Source organism: Balaenoptera ricei, chromosome X (genome assembly GCF_028023285.1).
Source record: "Balaenoptera ricei isolate mBalRic1 chromosome X, mBalRic1.hap2, whole genome shotgun sequence".
NCBI classification, from domain to species: domain Eukaryota; kingdom Metazoa; phylum Chordata; class Mammalia; order Artiodactyla; family Balaenopteridae; genus Balaenoptera; species Balaenoptera ricei.
The window spans coordinates 97,346,437-97,370,525 of record NC_082660.1 but is presented as its reverse complement, the minus strand read 5'-3'; the positions used below and the strand labels follow the sequence as shown (position 1 = coordinate 97,370,525).

At 52.3% G+C, this 24,089-nt stretch overlaps 2 protein-coding genes across 4 annotated transcripts in view; one reads left to right on the top strand and one right to left on the bottom strand.

Annotated features, from left to right (window-relative positions):
* TSC22D3 (TSC22 domain family member 3) overlaps positions 1–22,672 on the top strand; it is a 58,538-nt gene extending 35,866 nt beyond the window's left edge. The window contains exons 1-3 of one of the 3 annotated variants that reach the window (XM_059910797.1): positions 14,138–14,239; positions 19,929–19,980; positions 21,132–22,672. In XM_059910797.1, coding sequence (XP_059766780.1) covers positions 14,187–14,239; positions 19,929–19,980; positions 21,132–21,362 — 336 coding nt within the window. In that variant the 5' untranslated portion in view covers positions 14,138–14,186 and the 3' untranslated portion in view covers positions 21,363–22,672. Of the gene's footprint in view, positions 1–14,137; positions 14,240–18,828; positions 19,206–19,928; positions 19,981–21,131 lie in introns of those variants that run through there. The other 2 variants (XM_059910796.1, XM_059910798.1) reach the window with 2 other exon arrangements.
* Positions 8,010–10,661, bottom strand: LOC132357871 (COP9 signalosome complex subunit 9-like). The gene is made up of 2 exons (XM_059911701.1): positions 10,599–10,661; positions 8,010–8,244 (listed from the first exon to the last, which is right to left on the bottom strand). The coding sequence occupies exons 1-2, from the start codon at positions 10,659–10,661 to the stop codon at positions 8,065–8,067; spliced, it is 243 nt and encodes an 80-aa protein (XP_059767684.1). The 3' UTR covers positions 8,010–8,064.
* Positions 22,673–24,089: the final 1,417 nt, after the last annotated feature.

Here is a 24,089-nt window from a genome sequence, read left to right as displayed (position 1 = left end):
ACTTCCCCTCTCCTGGTCTCAGTTTCCTCATCTGTGCAGTGATAGGTGAAACTAATGATCCCCGAGGTCCCTTCCAGCTCTAAAATCCAGCAGGTTTGTGAAAAATGCAGAAGTTAAGAAGGAGGATAAGAATATAAAGAAGAAGCAAGAATGAAACATCCCAGTACAGTACAGAACGGGAAAAATGGGATAAAAAGAGAGGTGCACCACATCGTGGTATAGTGGGAAGAGGCCCCAAGTGGAGACTCAGAGACCTAGATCCGGTTCCCAGTTCTAGCACTGAAGAGCTGCATGACTTTAGGCAGCTCACTTCCCCTTTTTGTGCCTCATTCAAGTGGGAGGAATGAGTTAGCTCCCGCCCCCGTAGACTACTTTCTCGTTGGGAAACCTAGATACACACATGGGAAACAATTAGGGAATAGAATCAGTGCTCGGCGGTGTGACATGGGCAATAGGTGCATTTGGAGAAAGAGAGGGGAATGGCGGCTGGTGGGCTAAGCCTTACCTGAAGGGTAAGGGAGCAGAGTAAAGGAGCAGAAGCCCCAGAATCAGGTAGACCTGGATGGAGTTTTGGCTTTGCCCCTGCCTGGCTGTGTGACCCTGGGCAAGTCATTTGCTGTATTCAAATTTGTTTCCTCGCCTATAAAAGGAGGGGTTGGAACTAGTTGATCCTCAAGGTTCCTTCCATCTCTCTGAATATGTGGGAAAGCAAAACACAACAAAAAGAGGTCAGACAATGCCAAGTAGGCCAAAGGGGAGAATTGCCCGTTTAAGGAGGAAGCCAGCCAGTGTGGATCAGACATATTTGCCAGGAGAGAAGAAGGATGGTGTTCCCAGAGCAATAGTGAGCTGGGGGGAAAGGAGGGCAAGGAGAATTGGGAGGAAGAGGCAGGGCGAGGTCGTCTCAAAGGAGTGATTGGAAGGGACATGGATGCATGTTCAGTGGGAGGGGCTTGGTCGGAGGGCGTGCCGGTTAAGGAGCCACCGCCTGGCACAGAGGTCTTGAGTGGGTCCTGGACCAGATGTTAAGGGTGGTCACTGCTGCAGTGGACTCACCACAGGGTAAGCTCCGAGTGGAGTGTGGGGAATGGAAACACTTTCAAATTGGCAGGGCTTCTTCCACAGAGGACAGAGGGTTCAGGGGCGCGTCACTAAGTATTTGACACCCTTGGATTTTATACATCACTGATCCCTGCCCAGGACCAGAGATAGAGTCTGGACAAGTGGGGAAACTGAGGGCCTGAGAGGGAATTCAACCAGCTTGCGGTCACAGAACAATGTCACGGCAGGGCCAGGAGCAAAAGTTGGTCTCTCTCCTGATTCAGAGCCCAGTACTCTTGTGTGACCCTTGCCCCATTCATTGGATGCTCTTAAACAAATCCCTGATTGGAATTGTTAGCCTCTTAGGGGAAAAAATGGAGTGAAGAAAAACCAATTCCAGGTGACTGAGGCTCTCATTATGAGACCAGCTTTCCCAGGTGGCCTCTCCAGAGACTCCCACCTCCTCTCCACCTGCCTGCCAACATGGGGCCCCAGCAGCAGGCGGAGGGAGGGAGACAGGTGGCAGGGGCCAACAAAATAAGGCCATGCGTTGCCGCCCTGTCACCAGTTCCCTGCCAAGGCCTAGCAAGGTCACCTTTTGCTTCTGATTTCCTCCTTTGGGGAGAGGAGGGTTGAAACGAAGCCCTGAGGGATAAAAGTAAGGGCTTTGCCCCCGCCATTTAGAAGAAACCCTCTCTAGTATTTGCTAGACCAAGAGACATTCCAGCCAAGGGGACTGCTGTCAACCTAGTATAGGAGCAGAGCTATTAGATCCGTGCTGAACTGTGGTAGGCATCGTTCTCCAGCCCCTAGGAAAAGCCCAGGAGCCCCTAATTCTGCAGAGGGAAACCCAGGTTTCCTCGGGTGAGAAGATTCCTGGGTGCGGCCTTCAGAGAGAGCTGATTGCTTATGCTGGGAAATTCAGAGGGTGCCCCAAACTGCTCTCAGCCTCTTGTCCCTGGGGGAAAGGTGGGGTCACCAGAGAAACTCAGTGGCGCTAGGCCAGGGAGGCCCGAAATCACATTCTAGCATGCAGGTCCTGGAGATGAAAGAGCCCAGCCCATTCTCTGGGTTGAGAGGTGAAGGGGAAGATGGGTGGGAAGAGCAGGCGGGCAGGGCCTGGCGGATCTAGAGGTGGAGCAGTTGCCTATCTGGCGCGATGTCAGGAGCCCCAAAGCAGACTCCACCCCCAGGTCTCCCCCAGCACACGCAACCAAATAATGATGTGTTTCTGGAGCGCATGCTGGGTGTTCCGCGTTGTGCTCAGCCTCTGTAGCAAATCATCAAGTTCAGTCATTACCCCTGCCCCAGAGTCCTTCCTCTTCAAAGCTTTGATGGGGATGGGCTGAGGTCAGAGCTGGGAGAGCAGGGTCACTCGGCACACACGGATGGCCCTGGGCCCTGAGTGGCGAGAGAGGGAGAGAGTGTGGCAAGAGGCCCTTGGATGGTGAAGGAAGGCCTGAGGGCGACAGGATGGGTGGTGAGGGGGTGGGGGAGGGGCGGGAGATGTTCTCAAAGCTGGGCAGAGTTACACAGGAGACCAGATTTGGCTAAGGCCCAAGCCCTTGAGGAGAAACAGAGGAAGAGGGCAGGCCAAAGGCACACTGGCATTTTTGTAAAAAGGGCTGTACCGAGTAACCTGAATGAGTCCTTGAAACACATCAAGGGGGAGGCATAATCTCTGATATTTGTCCCGGGCCTTGCAGTTAGTGGTCTCCTCTCTCTCTCTCTCTCTCCCCCCCACCCCCCCCACACACACATCTCCTTTAATTTTCAAAACACCCCTGTCAAGGTGGGTAGGGCAAGGGTAATTACTCCCATTTGACAGATGAAGAAACTGAGACTCAGTGAGATTACATGACTTACCCAAGGTCACACAGACAGCTTTAACGGCAGAGATGGGACCAGAACTTTGATCTCCCAAATCCCAGGGCAGCAAAAGACAGAATTGGTCTAACGAGCATCCAGAGTATGTAGGTAACCACCTCCACAGCGTTATATCAGGAATTCTGGGAAAGACCCCTGCCCCGTAAATCTCTCTCTCTCCACTCACTGATACCTGAAATTTCACTCTTAAAGATTCATTCTCCTGGATTGAAACTGGGGCTCCTGTTGAAATGTGAAAGGGTGCTAGAGGAAAGAGTGGGGACACCGGAGAATATCTCAGCGCCTTAGAATATTGTCTGGGAGTATTCCTAGGAGAGTGCCCTGGCCACGGAGTGGGGTGGGGGAGGGGAGGGCAGGGGGGCAGGCCAGGAGGGGAGGGGAGGGGAGGGAGGCAGCCTTTTGCGTAAGAAGGTGAGGAGTTGCGTCAGAGTCTGAATGCGGGCGATGCTGAGAAGGGGGGGGCAAGTCTGCTTCCAGAGGTCTAATGGGTGACTGCACCGGAGTCTCGGAGGGAGGTTGGGGGAGGACTTCACGTCTCAGTGGGGGAGGGCGAGGGAACAGCCAAGGCATCAGCTGGACAGGGAAGCAGGTTGGCGTAAGAAGCTGGAATTGTGGACGGCTGAGTGGGGGAGGGGAGCTATTCAGGGAGCTGGCCTGGAGCCAGGGGCCAGTCCCAAGAGGGTGAGCAGAGGCTTGAGAGCTCTGGGCCCCATTCCAGCTCCTGACCTTGAGTCACCATGCAACTCGGCACTTTTCCTACCTCAGCCCAGACACCCATCAAGTCTCTCTTATCTCAGCTTCCCGTTTTACAGAAAACTGTGTAAAAGTTACTCTCCTGACTCCTCCTGACCGACCCTTCCCTTCCTACATTCCTTACCAGCCCCCCACCCCATCCAGCATCCTGCAAGCCTCCTGGGCCTCCCGGAAGCTCTTGCCTACTGCCTTTGGCCCCAGAGCCTGCCCCTCTGCAGTGCAGGCTGCCCTTGTACCTTCTGGTCCTGAGGGCAAGGGCCTGAAGGCCTCACCCAGCCTTTGGCCTGGGCCTCTCCACTCAGAGGCACAGCTATAAAGAGCTGCATCTGAGGACATCAAGGCTGCGACTGTTGGAACTGGCAGCAACCTTAGAAGTCACTTTTGCCATTCCTTCCTTCCTTCCTTCATTCAATTATTCCATTCGTTGAGCACTTACTATGTGCCATACACTGTCATAGGCCCTTGGTATATGGCTTCATGGAGCTCCCAGTCTAAATGGGGGTATCATTCATCAAATAAGCACCCAAATAACTATAAATTCGCAGCCTTGATCCTCTCATTTTACATTTAGGGGAAACTGGGACTCAGAGTGGTTATGAGAGTTTTCCACGGTTGTGCCGGTAGCCAGAGGCAAAACCAGGCCAGACTCCTGTCTCCTGACTACTATCCCAGTGCCCTGTCTACCATGCTCTGGAAACAATACAGCATGAGTGTACGGGTGGAGCGTTTATCCCTCCATGCAGACCCAGACTTGACCTAGAGTCAGAGTAGCACATGGCCTACTTGGCAAGATCTGAAGGTCACTGACGAGCAGTCTCCCCCCCACCACTGTTGCCCCCACCCAGCTTGTTCTCTGCCCACCTCCACACCCCCCGCCCATGCCTAAAATTGTACCACTGACTGAAATCTAAGGGTTAGAGCCCCATGATCTGGGGGAAACCTGTTAAGCTACTACCTACCACTTACACAAACACATCTCCCCGATTTGTCCTTTAGGATGGGCTGGGTACTTATGATTTGGGGGAGGGAGACTAAGAGTCCCTCTTAAAGGGGGCATTGCTAGGGAAGACAGGCCGCTGCAAACAGTAGCGAGGGGCCCCATGGAACCCTAGGCAGCAGGAGGGCACAGGTCACCTGCGGGGACAGGCAGGAGGAAGGTACCCGAAAAGGAAGCAGGAAGGTTCTGAAGACACACTCCTACTTCACAGTTTAGCCTGGGGGCCAGCCCTGCACCAACATTGCGATCGGTGACATTTTTTTTCAAAATACGTGTTTACATTTGGTCTTTCCTTATACTGGATTATACTGAGTCTTTTGTCCCTACCCCAGCCTGGTGTCGAGTAGTTTGTACTTACTTGCAATTAGGAGGGGCCTTCCCTGTGTCTGGTCAAGCAGTTGCCCTTAAACAGTCTGCCAGGCCTGAAATGAAATGCAGATCCGTCCCATCCTGGCATGCTAGGGGGGCCCCCCTCCTGGGAATCCTTTAGTCAGTGGAAAGAACCAGTCCCCACCTGGGGGGCTTCCCCACCCTAACCCTGATAAAGGCCTGTTAATCATTCCCCTGCAAACTGTGATGAAGGGGGTTCAGCACGAATGGACATTCATGCCAAGAATGCAGCCCTGCCTAGAAATCTCAAGACAAAGCTGAATGCCCAGCTAGAGACAGCCTGGAGCTTTAGAATCACACCCCAGAGGTTCACATCTCTCCTCTGCCACTACGAGCTAGGTAACTCTAGGCAAGTCACTTAACCTGTCTGAGCCTCAGTTTCCTCATCCACAAAATGGGCCTAATGATAATACGATACCCAATTCCTACTATCAGTTATCCATAACTCTTGACAACGTTCAAAAGGCTAATGGATATACTCTTAGCACAGTGCCTGCTAAGTAATCAGTACATGGGAGCTACTGAAGTTATTATTTGGACCAGATGTGGCTTTGAGATCTCTCAGTGATAGGTCAAGACTTAACAGCGGTGCATCCCTGCCCTCTTGTTGAATTAAGGTTTTCATATGTCAGGTTTGCTTAAAGCAAGGCCTACCTGCAGGGCATTCCCTGAGCTGGTGATTCATGGGTGGGATGCATTCCACCCACCTATTTTAAGCTGTTCTACATTTTCTTCCCCTTGACATGGATGTGTTTACACAGAGGAGGACAGTCCCAGTCAAAACAAGATGAAAATACACTGCTGGCTGGGAGCCCCAGGCTAACTGGTTTCAGGTCCTCTCTCAGCTGTCAGCACCTCACAACAGAGCCACGGGGGTGGGGGAACCTGCCCAGCCCTACTCCCCTGCCTCCCTCCATCGGCCCAGCTCTGCCTGGTATCAGGCAGTTGGCCATCACCTGGTCAAGCTAGAGTGGGGTTCTGGGGCTGAGGTTTTGCCAGTTTTACAAGGGCAAGAAGGAGGGGTGCTGAGGGGCAAGGGCTGCCCTGGCCAGCTCTGGTGTGAGTATTGTGTCTGCCGCCAGGGGCCTGCTACACAGGCAGAGAAGGCAATTGCCAACAGAGAGTGGTGGAAAATGGCCAAAGAAATCTCCCCCCAGCAACCTGACCTCCTGCCTGGCATTTCCCCCACTGGACTCATTCCTCTGGGTCAACAGGAGGCTCTTGGTAAAAAGAAATTACCCTGGGGAAGGAGAACCCATCAACCCCTTATCAGTCACAGAGCCTTCCTGGGGGTCAATTTCTCACCTATGCCAACTTATCAGTGAGTCAGTAGGACTTGAGGAGGAGATTTCCAGGGAGGATGCTTTGATGAGCATGCAAGCAAGATCCCCCGGACGGGAAAGCACTGAAGATAGAAACCCCCAGAAGGGCTTGGACATATATATATATCACTGCTCCTCACGGCCTCTTCAGAACAGTTCGCTTGTGTTTACCAAGAAGAGCAGGAGAAAACAATCTCCTTTGTCATAAACTCTGCTACTCAAAGCTGCCCACTCAGGCAGTTTGGTTTCTTTACAGTGAGTCCAGGAATATTTGGGCACATTTGCCTGTCCCCTGAAAGCCTAAGGCCACCAGTTAGCCAGGACCCATTGTATGGCCCACCCCAGGCAAGTACCCCCCTAGTCTATACTTAGTCAGCCTGGGTCACTTCTCCCAGAAGCCCCCCCAACTATTCGGACCACAGTGAGCAGGTCATCATGTTCCTTCCCTGAGAAAAACTAAATAGTTCCCCTTCTCAGAAAGGCCTTTCATTTTAATAGGGATCCTCAAGACTTCAAACCCAAGGATGACATTAATGGTGAGAATTTCCTTTATGTTGCCGGTCATCAGGGTATTTTTAGTCAGGATGGGTTTTTTATCTGCAACCCCCCCCCCCACCGCATCGTTCCAGTTATATGGCTGTCACTTGCTCAGAATCAGGCTTGCTAGCCTGAAATCCCTCTTTGATGTTACTGCCAGCTGAGACTTGGCTGCCCTCCTCCTGGGCTTCATCACCCTCTACTGCTCCCTGTGGGTGCCCTGTTCCCAACTGACCCAGCCCCTCCAGCTAAAGATGGAAACTGACCAAAGTCCCAGCATTAGTGCAGAACCAGCAGCACACACACGGGTGAATTACCCCTTTTATTGAAGAGGTCGGGCCTTGGTTCCAGGTCATTAGTGGCCACTTACTCAATTAAATTGTGTTTGGGTTGGGTTTTCCAAGTATGTTTGATTTTCACCAGTCTTTCGTGTTTTTAACTGCAGAGTTGCTCTCGTACAATGATTGTCCCCAAATTAACATGTTAACAGGAGGCAAATTCATAAATTTGCCTATAGTTCTTCCCTGTGGAGGCCATTAGCCAAGTTCTAATACTTATCTAAACCGTCTCTTTACTTATTAAGCACATGTTTATGGCATTGAGACTGTGTGCCAGGCACTAGTCCAGACCCTGGGGGTACCGTGATGAATAAGATAAGCCCCTGCCCTCGAAGAGCTTGTATTCTAGTCTAGAAAGCCAGTCACTGCTCACTTGAGACCATTTGCACTGTCCGCTTCCAGTGGTCATGATCTTATCTCGCTGTGCCTTCGGTCCTGCTTGAAAGACTAGGGGTCCTGCTGATTACTGACTGTGCCATTGGAGAAGCTCTCAAGGCCAAAACTTTATGCAAGTTACAAGTCCTCTGTGAGGGAAGGATTGCTAAGACCCTCAAGACGCGAAATTTTTTTTTTAATAACATCACTTTTTTTAATTGAAGTTAAGGACAAAAGCTGGTCACATTCAGAGATTAACAGGCCTCATCCAGATGGTTAAAACCATCTTCTCTTTCTTGGTTAACCATCTCCTAATTTCAAGTGATTTCCACAAGTTCTCTGGAACAATCTGAAATTGTCCTTTGAGGAGATCCACCACACCACCGCGTGGCAAAGCTTGAGCAAACGCACCGCCAGACACACCTCACTGGATATCATCATCATCAAAGAGATTTTCAGAATCATTAAAAAAGTCTGCATGAACTGCCTTTTCATTGGCTTCCAAGTCCATCAGGAGCCCTGTGCTGCCTCCTGCCTCGTCCAGATCCATGTAGGGCCCGGCACCCTCAGGAAACATCTCGTCCACCACCTGCTTCACCTCCGCCTGCCAAGACACTAAATTTTGAATGTTGATTCCATCTGAACATCAGTCCCTCAAACTATGCCCCTCCCCATAGGCAGTATCCATAACTTGTGAAATCATGGAAACAACAAACTGGAACTGGACAGGAAGTTAGAAATGCTGGACTTTGAAACAGCATTGATAGGACTGCTCATTTGGTGAGCCATTTTGCCAACAGCATTTGAGGACCAGGGCCCTTACTCATCATGGCACATATCGCATTCACGTGGCCCTTTTTACTACCTGAAGAACTCAGCTGTGCCGCCTACAGGATATCCACCATGTCTGGAAGCATAGGCACATATATATATTGTTGTCAAGGACACCATCAGTCTGCAGAAACAATGCAGTATTATCTCCATTTCCAGACTTTGGGGAGTCCATAAACATATACACCTTGTGTGTTGTTTATGTGGGGCAGGGGGGCATCATTCCCATTTCATGAACGAGGAGCTAGCAGCATAGGGGATTTAGAAGCCTTCTAAGCAGTTCTGGGGGTCTGGTGGTAAGGTAGAAAAGGAACTCTGGCCTTCTGACGTATTTTCTTCCCACTTGACCTAGTTCATTTAGAATGGGTGCTAGAGCTGCGTTTCTCAGGGAGCACCTACCCTGGCATACACACTAGGAGAGTCGCTCTCAATTCTTCTTGTCATTACTTTCTGTCTGAGGACTCAGCTCCATGGGCCAAGCCCATTATTGCAGCAGCCTATTGTTAGAGAGAAATCACCTGGTGACAAGACAGATGCCTCTGGATTGTCTCCCAACTGTGTTCAGGCCCCACTGCCCCCAGATGTCCAAGGAGTGTCTGTGAAACTCCCTTTTCTCAACTGCTGAGCTAGTAACTGTCTATACTTGGCCTTTCCTCAGTTTCCATGTTTACTTTAGCTCTTCTGCAACTCTGTCAACAAACGCCACAGTATTATTAGTTTTAGCAAATAGCAGGATGTCAGAACTGTTGACCAGGATTTGTTACTTTGCTGTTAGAGCTCTATCCTAGGACACAGGGGCCAGTGTTCCTCTTATTTTTTAAGGTGTATGAGCTTTGCCTTTCCCAGGCAGGCCCACCGAGCTCTGCCCCGTCTATAGGCCTTCAAGGCTGCTCACTGCCAAGGCTCCACCCACCAAGACCTGGGCCCTTCTGTCTTTGCTTGGTGGTACAAAGACATCTGTAAGTAGATTTTTCAAAAACTCAATGCAAATACTTTGAACTTTCCGTTTTTGTGCCTTAACCCTTACAGTCTTGCAGTGGCCTTTAAAGGAAGTCTGTACTTGCTAAGGCAGCTTCGGGGCTTAACATTCATGTGGAGAAGAGCGAGGGGGGGGATTTTAGGCTGGCACTAAGAATTTCCAGGCTTTTGACCCAAAGTATCTTTCTCTTCCAATCCCCCCCCCCAACACTGCCTGTCTCAAGGAACAAGAAAAGAGGTTAAAAGGGTCACTCTGTTGCTGACAGGCAACCAGGAAGTCCAGGCCTTGGGGGAAACATAGCCTTTGTTTATTTAAGCCCCAAACCTAGCAGGCAGTGTAAATTAAACATAAAAATAAAATAAAATACCGAAACACAGGCCGGATGCGTACCACAGAGAGCAGTGAATTCCCTTGGGAGAGGGGAGTCAGTGAGCCGCAGGGGCGCCCTCCTTGCCCAGGAGGCACTAGCAAGCCATGGGATGGGATGCGGACAGTAGGGGCAGGGGAGCGCAAGGCTTGGCTCAGGGTCGGGATGGGCACGTTTGCAGAGATCCTGGCAAGTCTTTGTAGTCAGCCCCAGCAAGCTCCTGAGGGGGGGATGAGTCACAGCCCTCCAGCCAGCCTCGGAATGGATCCACGTTTGACCAGGCAGGGACAGCCACAGGGCTGGAAGAGAGCTGGCTTTTGCTGAAGGGGGGGTAGGGCAGGTTAATTGACCAGACTGTGCTGTTGGAGAAAAATCAGCCCCTCCCCGTTCTCTCCCTCTCTCTGGGTTCTTCTCCCTTCCCGCCCTGTGATGCCTGCCCCCCACGCCTCCAACCTCCCAGGCCAAGAGTTCCCACGGACAGCTGTGAAGTGTCTTAGAAGCAATCTGTTCCTCAGAACAGAGAAGCCAAATCTGCCGAAGGTTGATTTATAAATCAGAGCAAGTTTGGGTTATCTTTCTAATAGCAGCTCTCATTCACGTTCTGATCAAGTTTTCAGGAGTGAGAGGGAAAGAGGTAGCCAAACGTGACAGGGAAGGAGATGACTGAACAGATGTTAGGCTCAGAATATGCTGAACCCCATCATCGTGTGTCATACAGAGTGGGTCGTGGTGACCGTGGCACTTTGGGGACTTTTTGGGTAGATCCTCTCTTGGCTCTCACCTGTAGGCCAGTGGTTCCCAAAAGCAGTTCCATGGACTGGGGCCAGAAGAGCTGCATCCACATCTCCTGAAAGCACCCTTCTCAAGCTTCAGACATATCCCACTAGATTTTCTAGGGCTGGAGCCCAGGACGTCCGTACTCTCCTCACCTGGACCCATTTCTTTCCCTCCGCAGCCCACCAGCAAGGTGTCCCTGCTATGTGTTTAGTCATCTTCTGATGCTGATCCGCCACTGACTACTGTGTGGAAAGTAATACAGAAATTTAGTTCATCCCTATTTAAGTATTTGTAGCTGATCGTGGCAGAATGTGGTACTTTCCCAGGGCTTTTGCATTGGAAGAAAAAACTTTCCTAATTCCTCAAAGTGTAAAGAATTCCATTATAACTCAAAGGTATGACTCCGAGGGTGACGTTTGTAGGCACTGCAGTAGTCCGGTCAGGCAAACAGCTTGGACTGAGAGGAATTTTTCTCAGTGCCATTCAAATCACACTTCTCAGGTCGTCAGTCACATGTGACATCTATGCCAGGCCTGGCTCTCTTTAGAACTGTCCTCGTGAGGAGCCTATGGGAATCATTTCCTAGGCATTCACATGATCGATTGTACACAAATGGTGCTTGTTTTTATTTCTCTTTCATTTGAATGTGTGATTGACATCTTTGAAAACTGTGGACCTGGCAGCACCAGCACTTCCTGTGCCCGGTGTACAGTGTGAAGCGTCTCAATCTGGTTCCCCCTATGCCCACCTGACTTCCACTCCAAGCTTCCCCCCAAGAGCCTGTCACCTATGACCCCTGCACAGCACGCAGCCAGCTCTGGATGTCAGAGAGAGCAGAGGCCACGGCTTGTGACACTCTGGCTGGGTCGCCAGTGTCCTGCCTTGCCACTTTGCCATGTCCTATTGCTTTACTACCCCTTTGGGGGGTCACGAAGCTGGCATCAGGAGAGAGAGAGAGAGACAGAGATGGAATGATGCCCTCTGCGTGCCTAGCTCTGTGAATTAGACTTTGTCAAAGGCTGAACGGGTGTTTGCATAAACGTGTGTGTGTGTGTGTGTGTGCGCTTGTGTGCCGCTCTTTCTTCCTGATAAGGTGTGTGTATTCCTTGTCAGCAATTCTCAAACCGGGCAGGAGGCCTTCCTTAACCCCTCCCCGCATGCCTTTGAGCTGCCTGGCTCTGTCCCCATGGCTGGGGCTGGGTGGGGGGCCCCCAGGGAGGAGCTTGCCTTGTTTCTCTCCTTTCTTTCTCTTCTCGGACTAGTGTGTCCCCTGCCCCTTCCTGCCACCGCCCCCCACCTCAGCTGGGCTGCCTTCTTTCCATCCAGGAAACCCAAGGGAGGGGGGAGGCGGCTGGAGAGCCAGAGGCCCTTTGCAATTACAGAGCCTCTCCTCACAAGTCACAGAGTCCCCACAACAGCGGATCAAGGAGCTACCTCAAGTGAGCCCACGGTGAATAGCTCCACTGTGAGTTAAACAAGGGCCTCGGGCGTACAATGTGAGAGCCTTGGGAGGCTCATAATGCTTACCCATCCTGGCCCAGGAGCCCCCCGCGCCTGAAGAGGCCGGCGCTATTACCTTCGTTTTGTTCCCCAGGGAACCTGGACCACTTCAGAGGTCACCCATTCTATAGCGGGGCCCACAGGGGAGTCAGGTGCTGCACCTCAGAGCCCCTGGCCTCTTCACAGGCCCCTTGTCTGCTGGCTCAGCGTCCCCAACAAGATCCTCCTGCTTCTCGTCTTCCAAGCATTGCCAATAGTCCCAAGTCCTTCACATACCACTCAGAGTAACCCCGGCAACTGCCAGAAAAAAAAAGGCTTGGAATTTCGGCTCTTGGGACTGCTCCATAAAGCAAAAGGACTGGGGAGAGGCCCTGCCAGTGTCTCCCTGGCCCGGAGAAGCTGGTGTAGGGCTGGTGCAGACAAACAAACACGGAGAGTGGCCATGTTCTTGCTGCTTCCTTTCCCAGCCCCTGAGAAGGCTGTCGAGGGCCAGGATTCCCAGAAGGTGGGCCGTGATGAGGGAGTTTATTTGCCCACGTGAAGATGCTCGCTGGTCTGGGAAGGCCCTGTAGAACAAGGATAGGACCACGAGGAGCTAGCCGAAAGAGGAGGGCCAAGGAGGTTGACAGATAGAGGGGACCCCCTCCCCGTGCTAAACGTAGACCCCCTTCTCAGAAGGAAGGGACTGGCAACTCAGAGACCCTTAAGGACCTGTGCTTTGTTCCCTTGGTTTACAAAGGAAGGGAGTCAGAGTGAGGGACCCTGACACTGTTGGCCACCATGTCAGAGGAGCCTTGGGTCCCACAGAAATTCCACGTTTTGTGGCTGCTATGTTAATCCCCATCTAGATGGGCACGGACCAAACGACAGGGTGGGGAGAAAAAAGGCGGGCCCGATTCTGAGGACTGAAATGATGCCAGGAGTGATGGCGGTGGTGTGGCCCTCCCAAAGCCCAGGCTACCCTCCTGAACACCCCCAAGCCCTAGGCTTTTTCCTGAAGTAAACATTTCACTGAGATCTAACCACTAGATAGACTTCAGAGTTCACCACAGGCCCAGGATATTCTGGAAAGAAGCACAATTGTTAACCTGCACTACCAGTTTGTTTGTTTGTTTGTTTTTAATTTCCCTGAAATGTGCCTTGTACTTTGAATAGGCAGTCAATCAACTTTGAATTGAGTTGAATTGAATTGAGTTGAATGATAATGGCAACTAGTGTGGGATGGAGGACGGGATTCCATTTACCGAGGTTAATTTGACATTCTCTTTTTTCAGGAATATCTATTTCATACTTGTAGATGGGTAATGGGGACGGTGGAAAATGAGAAGAGAGCTTAGAAAAATGATGAAGGTAAATTGTCCCAGCTGCAAGGCAAAAGGAGAAGGGAGACAAGCATAAATATTGACACAAGGTTCATGAAATTTAAGATCCACTGAGCTAAATTGCATTCCTGGATAACGTTGCCAGTACTTCCGGTCTTGCTGAGATGCCAGGAGAGACTGCCTAGCCCCCATAGTTAGCCACCAAAGTTGGGGTAACAAAGGTGATTTGACAAGAGCCCTTTTTGACTTCTTTGAACGAGGGTGAGTGGAGTGGAGTGCCTTGTCCAAATGGGGTTTGGTTCTGCCTGTCAGCCCTAGTGTCACTGGGAGACTGTTTGTGAAGCTCACATTGGATCCTGTCTGGGAGGGAGCTGAAAGGCACAGTTCATTGCTCCTGCCATCATTCCGTGCCAGGGTTTGGCCCAAATCAGTTGCTAGAGCCACTTTTCCAAGACAGTGCCCCTCTCCACCACGATTCCTCTTGGGCTCCCTGCCGCCCACCACTGCCTTCTGCATCCTCCTCCCTGTTTTCCTGCCCCCCAAAGTCGACGTTCTGGGCCCTGGCCCTGCAGGGCAGTTCACGTGACCCACAGAGGACAAGGCACTTTGTCTGTCTCCGTCTTTCCTTCTTGCTTCCCTCCTTCTGGACTTTGGGGATTTTCCATGAGGCCAAAGTAAAGATGTAAGTGGCAGCATCCTTCCTGTCTATAGTCTCCCACACTGGAGAGGAACCGAGGGAAAGAGAGAAGAGTGAAGCCAGCACAAATTAAATGATGGCATTTCAGCCTCCTTATTCCCCCAGCCTCTTCAGAAAAAGGGACAAGTAAGTAATTAGAAGTAGACAGAGCTTCAGGCAGAAGGGGGCCGCCGTGGAGGGGTAGATGGGGAGGGTTGTTTTGCAGCCGCCTTGTCAACTGTGCTAACACTCCGGTGCTCAGTAGCCTTTTTGATTTCCTTGTCCAGCTCCTAACGCGGCGTTTGCTTGGTGGCTTGTCCCGCACCTCTCGTATCGTGTCTTTTCCCGCTTCTCCTGCCACAAGGCCCTGTGTTTCGCCGGCAACATTGCCGAGCCTTGGGGGTGGAACATTCCCTGTAGAAAATAAGGAAGACTTGCCTATAAAGAGTTTCCTTTGGGCTGCGTGGTACACAATGCTTCGAGTGTGACAAAAAGGGAAGTGAGATGTTCCCCCTCCTCGCCGCCCCCTACCTACCGCACCCACCCTGAGTCTGCCTCCCACCCCTCGGCAGCGTGCTGAGATCCTGCCCACAGGTTCTGAGGCCCAGACTGCCCAGTCTCCGCCTTCCTGCGCCGTGGGAACCCGAAATAGGAAGGGCTCTTGTCCTAGAGAGTCTGGCTTTTGAAGTGGAACAGAACGGTGACGATGTTGAGACACTTCTTCCACTTCAAAGGGAACAAGTTGGCTTCCAGGGCCACCTGAAACGGCGGGAGCTGACCCCATCCTCCTTATGCCGCCCTCCACCTAGAAGGTCACCCTGAGAGAGGGAGGGTCAGCTGTGTCTGTTTAATCACAGAATCCCATAGCTGTAGGCCTAGAACTGAGAGCCGGCAAAGGACCTGGCTCATCAGCTGGGCGCTGTGACCGCGGTGGCTCTGGGTCCAGCCTACCACGTAACTCACAGGATGGAAGAAAGGAAATTTGGAAACACACATGTTGGAGTTGCTATGCTGTTGAATCCTTAGGCCACTGATTCCTGCCTGGGGCCCACCTCCAGAGACACAGGACGCTGAGAGCCTCATGGATCAGCACTTTACTCAGAAAAGTTAGATCAGATCACAGATACCCTATACAGCACAAGCTTCCACTCACTGCAACACTTGGCTCAGCTATTCTGGGCAGAGGAATTTTCCGGTGTGCCGAGGGTTACACAGAAAGCCTTTTGGGTTCCTCCAACTTCTCCCTCTCCCCCTCCTATCTGCCCCTGTCTCCCCTACCCCTGCTGTTTGAAAATCTTTCTACAGGGACGTTTAGGTTGGTGGTCTTCCTTTAGCAAAGCCTGCGATCCAGGGATCCAGCCATTATTTGCGAATTGAGAATCATAAGGCCTCAGGGTGAGCTCTTCTCACTATTGGTTGGTGAACTAGAGGTGCAGAGGGGACGAGAGATTGGCTGAGTGTGGGCTGAACCTGGGACATTCTTTCAAAGTTGTTTTTCTGAAAGGAAATCCCTGATATGAGCTTGTTTTCTTGTTGGTTTCATTCTCCTAAAAGCTGAGCACAGCAGGAATATGGGGGAGAAAGAGTTAATTAAGGGTGCCAGTTATGAACTGGAGATTGACTGGGCTGTGATTATTATTACGAGACTCCATACCTAATTTGGGGCGCTGTGTAGTCCATTCTGGGAGCCACCTGGTTGGATTAATAGTTCCTATTTCCTAGGCAGAGAGGGCTTTCTTTGAGGACTGCGTGGCTGCCTTTTGAAATAATGCAGGTGAGCAAAGCCGTGTTATAAAGCTCATTTGGACACTTTGGATATTCTTCCGGTCCCCCATGCTGCTGGAGTCCTAGGAGTACTTCCCCTGCCCCTCACCTTTTCTTCCTCTGCACCACTTTCCTGGCACCTCCAACCCATCCCCCAACTGCCTTGACTCACTCATTCAACAAACCTACTCCCTGCCCCCACTAGTAAGTGTAGTAAGAACAAACTTGATCTCTACGTCAGGAAGACCTGAGCTGGAGTCCCAGCTCTATGATTTATTAGCTGTGCCACCACCTTGGGCAAGGTAGCCTCTCAGACCCTCGGTTTCTTCATCTGTTAAATGATGGTGACAGCGCCTACACCACAGGGTTTGTGACTCAGCCAACACAGCGTCTGGCCCATAGCCGTTGCTCAGTTAATGGTAGCTGTTATTGTCGGCGGGTCTCAAAGCTTATTTCTAAATTTATTTATTTATTTATTTTCGGCTGTGTTGGGTCTTCGTTTCTGTGCGAGGGCTTTCTCTAGTTGCGGCAAGCGGGGGCCACTCTTCATCGCGGTGCGCGGGCCTCTCACTATCGCGGCCTCTCTTGTTGCGGAGCACAGGCTTTAGACGCGCAGGCTCAGTAGTTGTGGCTCATGGGCCTCGTTGCTCCGCGGCATGTGGGATCTTCCCAGACCAGGGCTCGAACCCGTGTCCCCTGCATTGGCAGGCAGATTCTCAACCACTGCGCCACCAGGGAAGCCCCGAGCTTATTTCTAATTGAAGTGTAATTAATGTACAATTCAAACACAGCCTTGCTAGAAAACTTCACCTGTTTTTTTTTTTTTCCCCTCCCCAAACTACCTGGATTTCTATGCCTCTGTCTCCATATAAGGGAGTCCCCATTGAAGGAGCTGGTTTTTCTTCTGTCCTATGCCCTGTTTTCCTGGTAGTGTTTTTTCCCTGCCGACCCGGCTTATTTATCTCTTTTTTTCTTTTCATCATCTCCCTTGGAATCTTGGGGTAGGTAGCAATAGTGAGTTGAGGAAAGATTTACAAGCCAATGAAAGGTCAACTCAGACTCTTCCTGGACCAAGAAAGCTCTATGTGACACAGAGGGCAGATTAATATATCAGGGAATTCCAGTATCAGTTAAGCTCCAGATTTAAGAAGGTTTGTTTTTTATTTTTGCTCAGATAATGTTCTTGATGACCTATAAATGTGATCTGCACTTTGTTCTGTCTACTACACGCAGCTTAGCGTGAACACCTTGTTCAGGGAGTTTGTGACCTGAAGGTAACATGATATCCTGAGATTGGGATTGTCTCCCAGCTAAACCGGGGTGAAGGAAATCACCATCCTGGGCTAGTACAGTAGGTTTGCTTGGGTAGATCTCTTTGTCGGTCCTTTGCAAATAGAATGGCCCTTGTGCACGTATTACCACTGGTGGGATCCAATGGGAGCTCCACATCATAGTGAAAAATGTTGGCTGTTCAGTGGCATGACTGCATGGGCAGCCTGAAGAAAATTAAGGCTTCAGACTGGGCTTAACCGGGGCCTTGGCCAGGGCGTCTGTGCCAGGTACCTGGTTAGGTGAAATATCCTGAAGCAAATAATAATTACCTTCTTTGCTGATAAGAGGCCGCAGTACTTTTCCAATAGTTTGATTGCACTAGGGTATTTCTTTGGACCATAGCCTGAATCACAGACTGATTCATGGGTACTGGCCCTAACTCCATCCAAACTATTGTATGTGTGGTGAAACTCAATGTTCTCCTTATGGCCCTGAGTTGGTGTAAATAATACCCCCAGTTGCATCACCTGTCCCTTGTTTGGTCTAGGTTGCTCCATCTGGCTGCAATTCTGCTTCTGACCACCAGGTGGCCTCACTTAGGAAAGAGCATGATAAAAGGACCTCAAGCCTCTGATGGCTTTTTTTTTTGTTTTAAGCTTGACGTTTAAAAGAATGAAAATATATTTTGATGGAAACATGTGTAACTCTTAGTAGGCAACAATCACCTCATTTTCCCTGTGACTTGGAATCTGTTTGTTTGTGAAGTACCCTGTAACCCCGTGTGTTGCTGGATCCATCACAGGGTGGGTGTTCTCCTGGGATGGTTTGTATTTAGCCTTGGTTTGTAGTTTTGCTGTCATTTGCTGTTCATAGGACAGTAACAAAATCTTGTTTTTAAAAATAGGAAGATGAGATCCTGGATGATGTTGAATAGGGTGTTGAGACCAAAGAGAAAAGGGCTGGCATCTTGTGGTCACTGCAGTGCCCACTCCCCTACCATCTCCTCCCCACCTCCTCTGTCACCCGTCTGGCCCCCAGCTGACCCCTTGTACATGTTCCCCCACTCATCTGAGTTCCTGGACACTTACGCTCTCCTCCATACATGCACACTGGCATGTACAGATTAGCTAGTCCGTGCATGCCACAGATCTGTGCATGTGTCAGTACATGGACAGGTACATCCGTAGAAGGAGGTGAGTGGATAGATGCTGGGGATGGGGGCAAGCCAGTGGGCAAGCTGGCTGGGTGAGGGGACATGCAACTGACAAAGTCTGTGTGCAGGAGAGAAGCTGAGAAGGCAGGCGCCAGGAAGGAGTGAGGGTCCTGATGGTGAGGGCGGGTGTCCAGGGAGGGCGGCCTGTGATGGTGCTGCAAAGACACGGGAGGTATGCTGGCTGACATCCGAAGAAGAGCTTTTAAAACCAGCGCCGCCCTCTACTGAACGCTTTCTACCTCCTGTAATGGCATTTGTACTTCTCATTTCTCTAAGAAATCAGCTCCATTTGGTTTTTACCAATCTCCAGAGCCCTCTTTGGAGATGCCAGTTGGCACAGGAAAGTGCTGAACTGTTTACAGTCCCAGACTAAGGTTCAGGGAGGGGATGTGGTTTAACTGAGCCACAAAGCCTGGTACAGGACTCATTTGCATGCCGCTGACGCCATGTGACGCAGCCGGCTCCTCCTATATAAAGAAGAAGGAGCCGAAATATCTCCGAGTCTGGGTTGGACTGGCGGCCGTGGAGTTTGTGACACACCAGGTGACACCCCTCGAGTCACTTCCCTTCAACTCTGGAACGCCCGCCCGGCTTTGGGTTCGCTCGGCAGCCTTCGCCCCCCTCCTAGCCCCAGGGCCCGACGCGCAGAGCCCAGCCCCGTCCAGCGCGCCAGCAGCCGGCGGCCGCCCAGCCCGCCCAGCCCAGCCCGCAGCCCGGCCAGAGCTCCCCGGCAGCCCGAGCCATGAATACCGAAATGTATCAGACCCCCATGGAGGTGGCGGTCTACCAGCTGCACAATTTCAACATCTCCTTCTTCTCTTCCCTGCTTGGAGGGGATGTGGTTTCCGTTAAGCTGGATAACAGGTAACCCCTGGCCACAGCTCCCGAGCCCGGGCGCCGGCGGGGGCTGGGCTGAGAGCGGGATCTCCGAGCGAGCCGTGCGCCGCCGGTCCCCGTTCCCCGCGGTGCAGCATCCTGGGAAGGGGCGGGGGTAGGGGACGCAGGGAAGTAGGGGGGGTCACCTCCGCGCTGGGATCCGCCGTCGGAGCGTCCCTGCGGCCGCTGCGCCGTAAGAACGAGCTGCTGCAGCCGGGGGCGGAGGCAGAGGGGCAGTGGGCCTGGGCTGGGCTGGGCAGGGGGTCTGGCCGCGCGCCGTGCGCCGCTGGGGAGCAGGCCGGAAGCCGCCGAGCCAAGGAGGAATTCTTAGCTAGCTTCGGAGCTCGGTAGGTTTGCCCGGGACCTTCTGGGCCGGCGCCGGAATGGGCTGGCGGCCGGGGACTCCCTGGGCCACGCGCCCCCATTGTTTGCATGTCGCCGAGCAGGCCTCGCTGGCCCGTGCGCCCCCGGACCCGCGCGCTGCTCCACGCGGAGCTCTGGGCGGCGGCGGCGCGGAGCCGGTCTGGGTGGGGAGGTGCAGCTTCCTGCAGGGGCCAGAGACGGACCTAGGGACAAAGTGCCCGGAACTTCGGGCCAGCGAGGCGATAGAGGAAGAGCTGGGGCAGATGGAGGGCTCTGTGGCCACTGCTGCCAGGTACTCAGACTGGAACCAAGTGGGTAACGCGGTCGCTTTCCTTTTTGTCTTGGCAGTGCCTCCGGAGCCAGCGTGGTGGCCATAGACAACAAGATCGAGCAGGCCATGGTGAGTGGCATCACTGCGTCATTCCCATCCCCAGACCTGGCTACTGCTTATGTAACTCAGGGTGGCAGTGAGCGGGTGGGTGCAAAAGCCAAGAGCCTGAGGAAGCTGACAGCCTGCCTCCTATCCCCTTGGAGGCCTTAAGTAGAGTCCCATCAGAGTGGCACCTTTTAGGGCATTTCCAGTCCACCCTTGCGGGACCCTCTCCTTTCCTCCTCCTTCTCCCATCCCAGGGCTTTGCAGCAGCCTCTGGCTCCCTCCTGGGCCCGTGGCAGGGCAGGGAGCTCAGACCCTTGGATTTGTCTGCATCCCACAGTTGGCAGGGGCCAGAGCTCATTGGATGCCACCGCACTGCAGTGCCTCTGCAGAGCCTGGGCTGGGGTCAGGAGTTGGGAGGAAACAGGAAGCAAAGCACCCCACCCCTTCTCCCTCCTTCACCAGGTAGAGGTCGTACTCCACCAAGCAGCCAAAATGGCTGCAGGAGATTGGGGCCTCCAGCAGTTTTAGCAGACACTTTATTGTGCCCCGGAGCCTAATGACACAGCTCCCCGCCCCCAGTGCAGTCATCTGAATTCAGAGAGGATGAAACCATCCGGGTACCTTCCCCCAGGGCCAGTGTCCTTTCGGGCCAGGCTGCAGGACAGCTGCAGCTCAGTATGCTGGGTCCTGTGGAGAGGAGGAGACTCCAAAAGAGCCCATTATATTCTCCTGGTGGAGATGGGTAAAGGAGACCAACAGTACGGGGTGCATTGCAGGTGTTCCTTGGGATCTGGGCCAGCCGCGGGACCTTATGTGGAAATGGGGATATAGCATACCACCGCCAACCAGCAGAAGTCTCACCCAAAAGTCTCGCAGGAGGCCAGCTTTGAAAGTCATCAGAAACTTACAGGGGGGAATTCCTATGTAGTTCAAAGCTGGGCTCCCAACTCAGGCGTGGCCCCGATCACGCAGCTCTCCTGAGCGAGGGTTTAGGTGCTTCGGAGAAAGGGGCAGGAGGACCAGGGCTGCGGGGCCAGCGTGCTGAGGGGCTGCTGAGGGAAGGCTGGAGGTTGGCAGCATGAGGGACAGCACAGGCGCCCCAACGGCCAGGAGAAGGTGCCGCAGAGGGGCTGCCGCGGCTAAGGATAGCTTTGTCGCGATCTCCTCCGGGACAGGATCTGGTGAAGAATCATCTGATGTATGCTGTGAGAGAGGAGGTGGAGATCCTGAAGGAGCAGATCCGGGAGCTGGTGGAGAAGAACTCCCAGCTGGAGCGTGAGAACACTCTCTTGAAGACCTTGGCGAGCCCAGAGCAGCTGGAGAAGTTCCAGTCCCGTCTGAGCCCCGAGGAGCCAGCTCCCGAAACCCCAGAAGCACCTGAGGCCCCCGGTGGTTCTGCGGTGTAAGTGGCTCTGTCCTCAGGGTGGGCAGAGCCACTAAACTTGTTCTACCTAGTTCTTTCCAGTTTGTTTTTGGCTCCCCAAGCGTCATCTCACGTGGAGAACTTTACACCTAGCATAGCTGGTGCCAAGAGATGTCCCAAGGACATGGCCACCTGGGTCCACTCCAGTGACAGACCCCTGACAAAGAGCAGGTCTCTGGAGGCTGAGTTGCATGGGGCCTCGTCACCCCAAGCCAGCGAGCCTCTGATGCCACCGCGCCCTGGGGGCTCCCAGGGCCTGGGCAACTTAGCTGCAACTGGCAGAGGAGAAAGGTAGTTTGAGACAGGCCGCCAGTTTGCTCCAGAAAGTCTTAGGGGTCTGTTTTTTCATTTCCATGGACATCTTCAACAGCTTCACCTGACAACGACTGTCCTGTGAAGAAGCCACTTGTGGTTTAAGCAGAGGCAGCCTCTCTCTCCTCCCCTGCCTCGCCAAGGCAGGGCCACAGTTGGGAGAGATTGAGCCAAGTCAGCCTTCTGTTGGTTAATATGGTGTAATGCATGGCTTTGTGCACAGCCCAGTGTGGGATTACGGCTTTGGGATGACCGCTTACAAAGTTCTGTTTGGTTAGTGTTGGCATAGTTTTTCTATATAGCCATACATGCGTATATATACCCGTAGGGCTAGATCTGTATCTTAGTGTAGCGATGTATACATATACACATACACCTACGTGTTGAAGGGCCTAACCAGCTTTGGGAGTACTGACTGGTCCCTTATCTCTTAAGGCTAATTCTTTGACTGTGTTCATTTACCAGGTTGATCCAGTTTGTCCTTTAGGTTAAGTAAAACTAAAGAGTAAAGGCAGGGAGGGGAGGCCACCCTCTGAATGCCTTGCTGCTGCAACCTTTGCCCCATCTGTCCCCTGAAGACGTGTGAGGTCCTCTTTTGAATGCCAAACCCACCATTCACTGGTGCTGACTACATAGAATGGGGTTGAGAGAAGATCAGCTGGAACTTCACATTGTCATTCAAAAACATGTTTGTGTTTTTTTTGTGTTTTTTTTTTTTGTGGAAAACTTGCAAGTGAACAGAATGGTTAGCTTGCCGGTGTCCTCTTGTGGACAAGGGATAGACAAGGGAATGGCTTTGACCCGACGGTGCCTGGGTGATGTGCTCAGGGAGCTTGTCTCTAGGGAGTTCTGTGGCAGTGAACACTTTCCACTTTCTGACACCTTATCCTGATGTTATGTCTCCAGGATTTGGACTTTGATTTTTCAAATGTAGCTTGAAATTTCAATAAACATTGCTCTTTTTTTTTTTCTAAAAATAAACCTGGTGTCTTACTGAGTTTAAAATGGAGTGGGCGGTAGGGGCCCCACAGGTGGTCAGGGGCACTGGTTTTCTGACTCGCTGTCCTTTCTCGGGCACCCCCTGAGTGGCAGGCCTGTGCTACAGCCATGATCTTGTGTAACTGTCACAACACCCCCATTGTACGGGTCAGGAGGCTGAGGCTCAGCCCGTTTAAGTGACTTGCACAAAGTCACACAGCTATTATGGCGAGTTGGGACCCAATCTTCCATCCATCCCTCTCTCCTGCTCCTGCTTTCATGTAACAGCTTCGGAGTGAGTGGCGAGGTGACTACTAACACACAACTTCAGCTCGAGGGGGTGATTCGGGAGGAAGGGTACCCCAAGAAGGTCCAAAAGAAAAGGACAGGGGGTCCATGTGAGGGAGCAAGAAGAGAGGAACTGAATAAACATGAGTGGGCCCCTTCCCTCTTTTGAAACATCATCCGGATTACTTGGTGCGTTCCCTTTGATACCAATCCACAGGAGACCCCTGACATGGGCAAAGGAGCTAAGAGGGCCTTAGTGAGAAAAGGACACAATGTACGCGGTGGCCCAAACCCCATCCCTCTCCCCCAAGGAAAGATGCTCTCAAGCCCTGCTGCCCCACTTGTCACTGCTGAAAGTTCACTTACAAAACCCCCAGCCTCGTGGGCACGGCCAAGTCCAAGGATCCCGACTCCACTTCCCTCCTCTGCCTCTCTTTGAAGGTCATCCTCACCCATCACCCTTTCCCCGGCCCCGTGTCTCTGGCATCTGGAGTCCTGCCATTTCTGATTCTGGGCATTCATTGTCTCCTCCACCACGCCCTAACCTGGAGCCACTATGGGCCCTGAGCTGTGTTCTAAGCCCCCTGGCTTCCCAAGGGAGGCTATCACCCCAAATGTGAGCGACTCCGTTCAATCTCAGCTTCCTATAACATATGCACCTCCCCCTTTGTCACTTGAAATTTAAAAGAACTCCTTGATTTTCCTGAGCCATAAACCTCAAGGACCAAGAGGTCTTGGCTCCCTTTCTTGCACCCGTCGCTGCCTAAATACTTTCCAAACGTCAGGCTTCCTTCACCGTAGAGGTCATACGTGTTGGCCTGTTCATTCCAAATCACTAAACCTCTTCTTAGAACGTTACAAACCCCTGCTTGCTGGCCTCTCAAATCCCGACTTCCCTCCCTGCTCCTCACCTCTCTATTCATGATGCCAAGTTCATTGTCTGCACCTGCCCATTTGATTGATTTTGGGGCTGTGCAGGTTTTGCAGTTGCTGGAATGGACACAGACTGAATCAGGCAGCTACTCCCCTAGCTTTCCCCACCCCTTGCCCCAACCGGGCCCTCCCCAGTTCCCACTTACTCCCATCCCCTCCCCCTCTCAAGAAGAACTGAGAGACTTCTCGACTCTTGGGC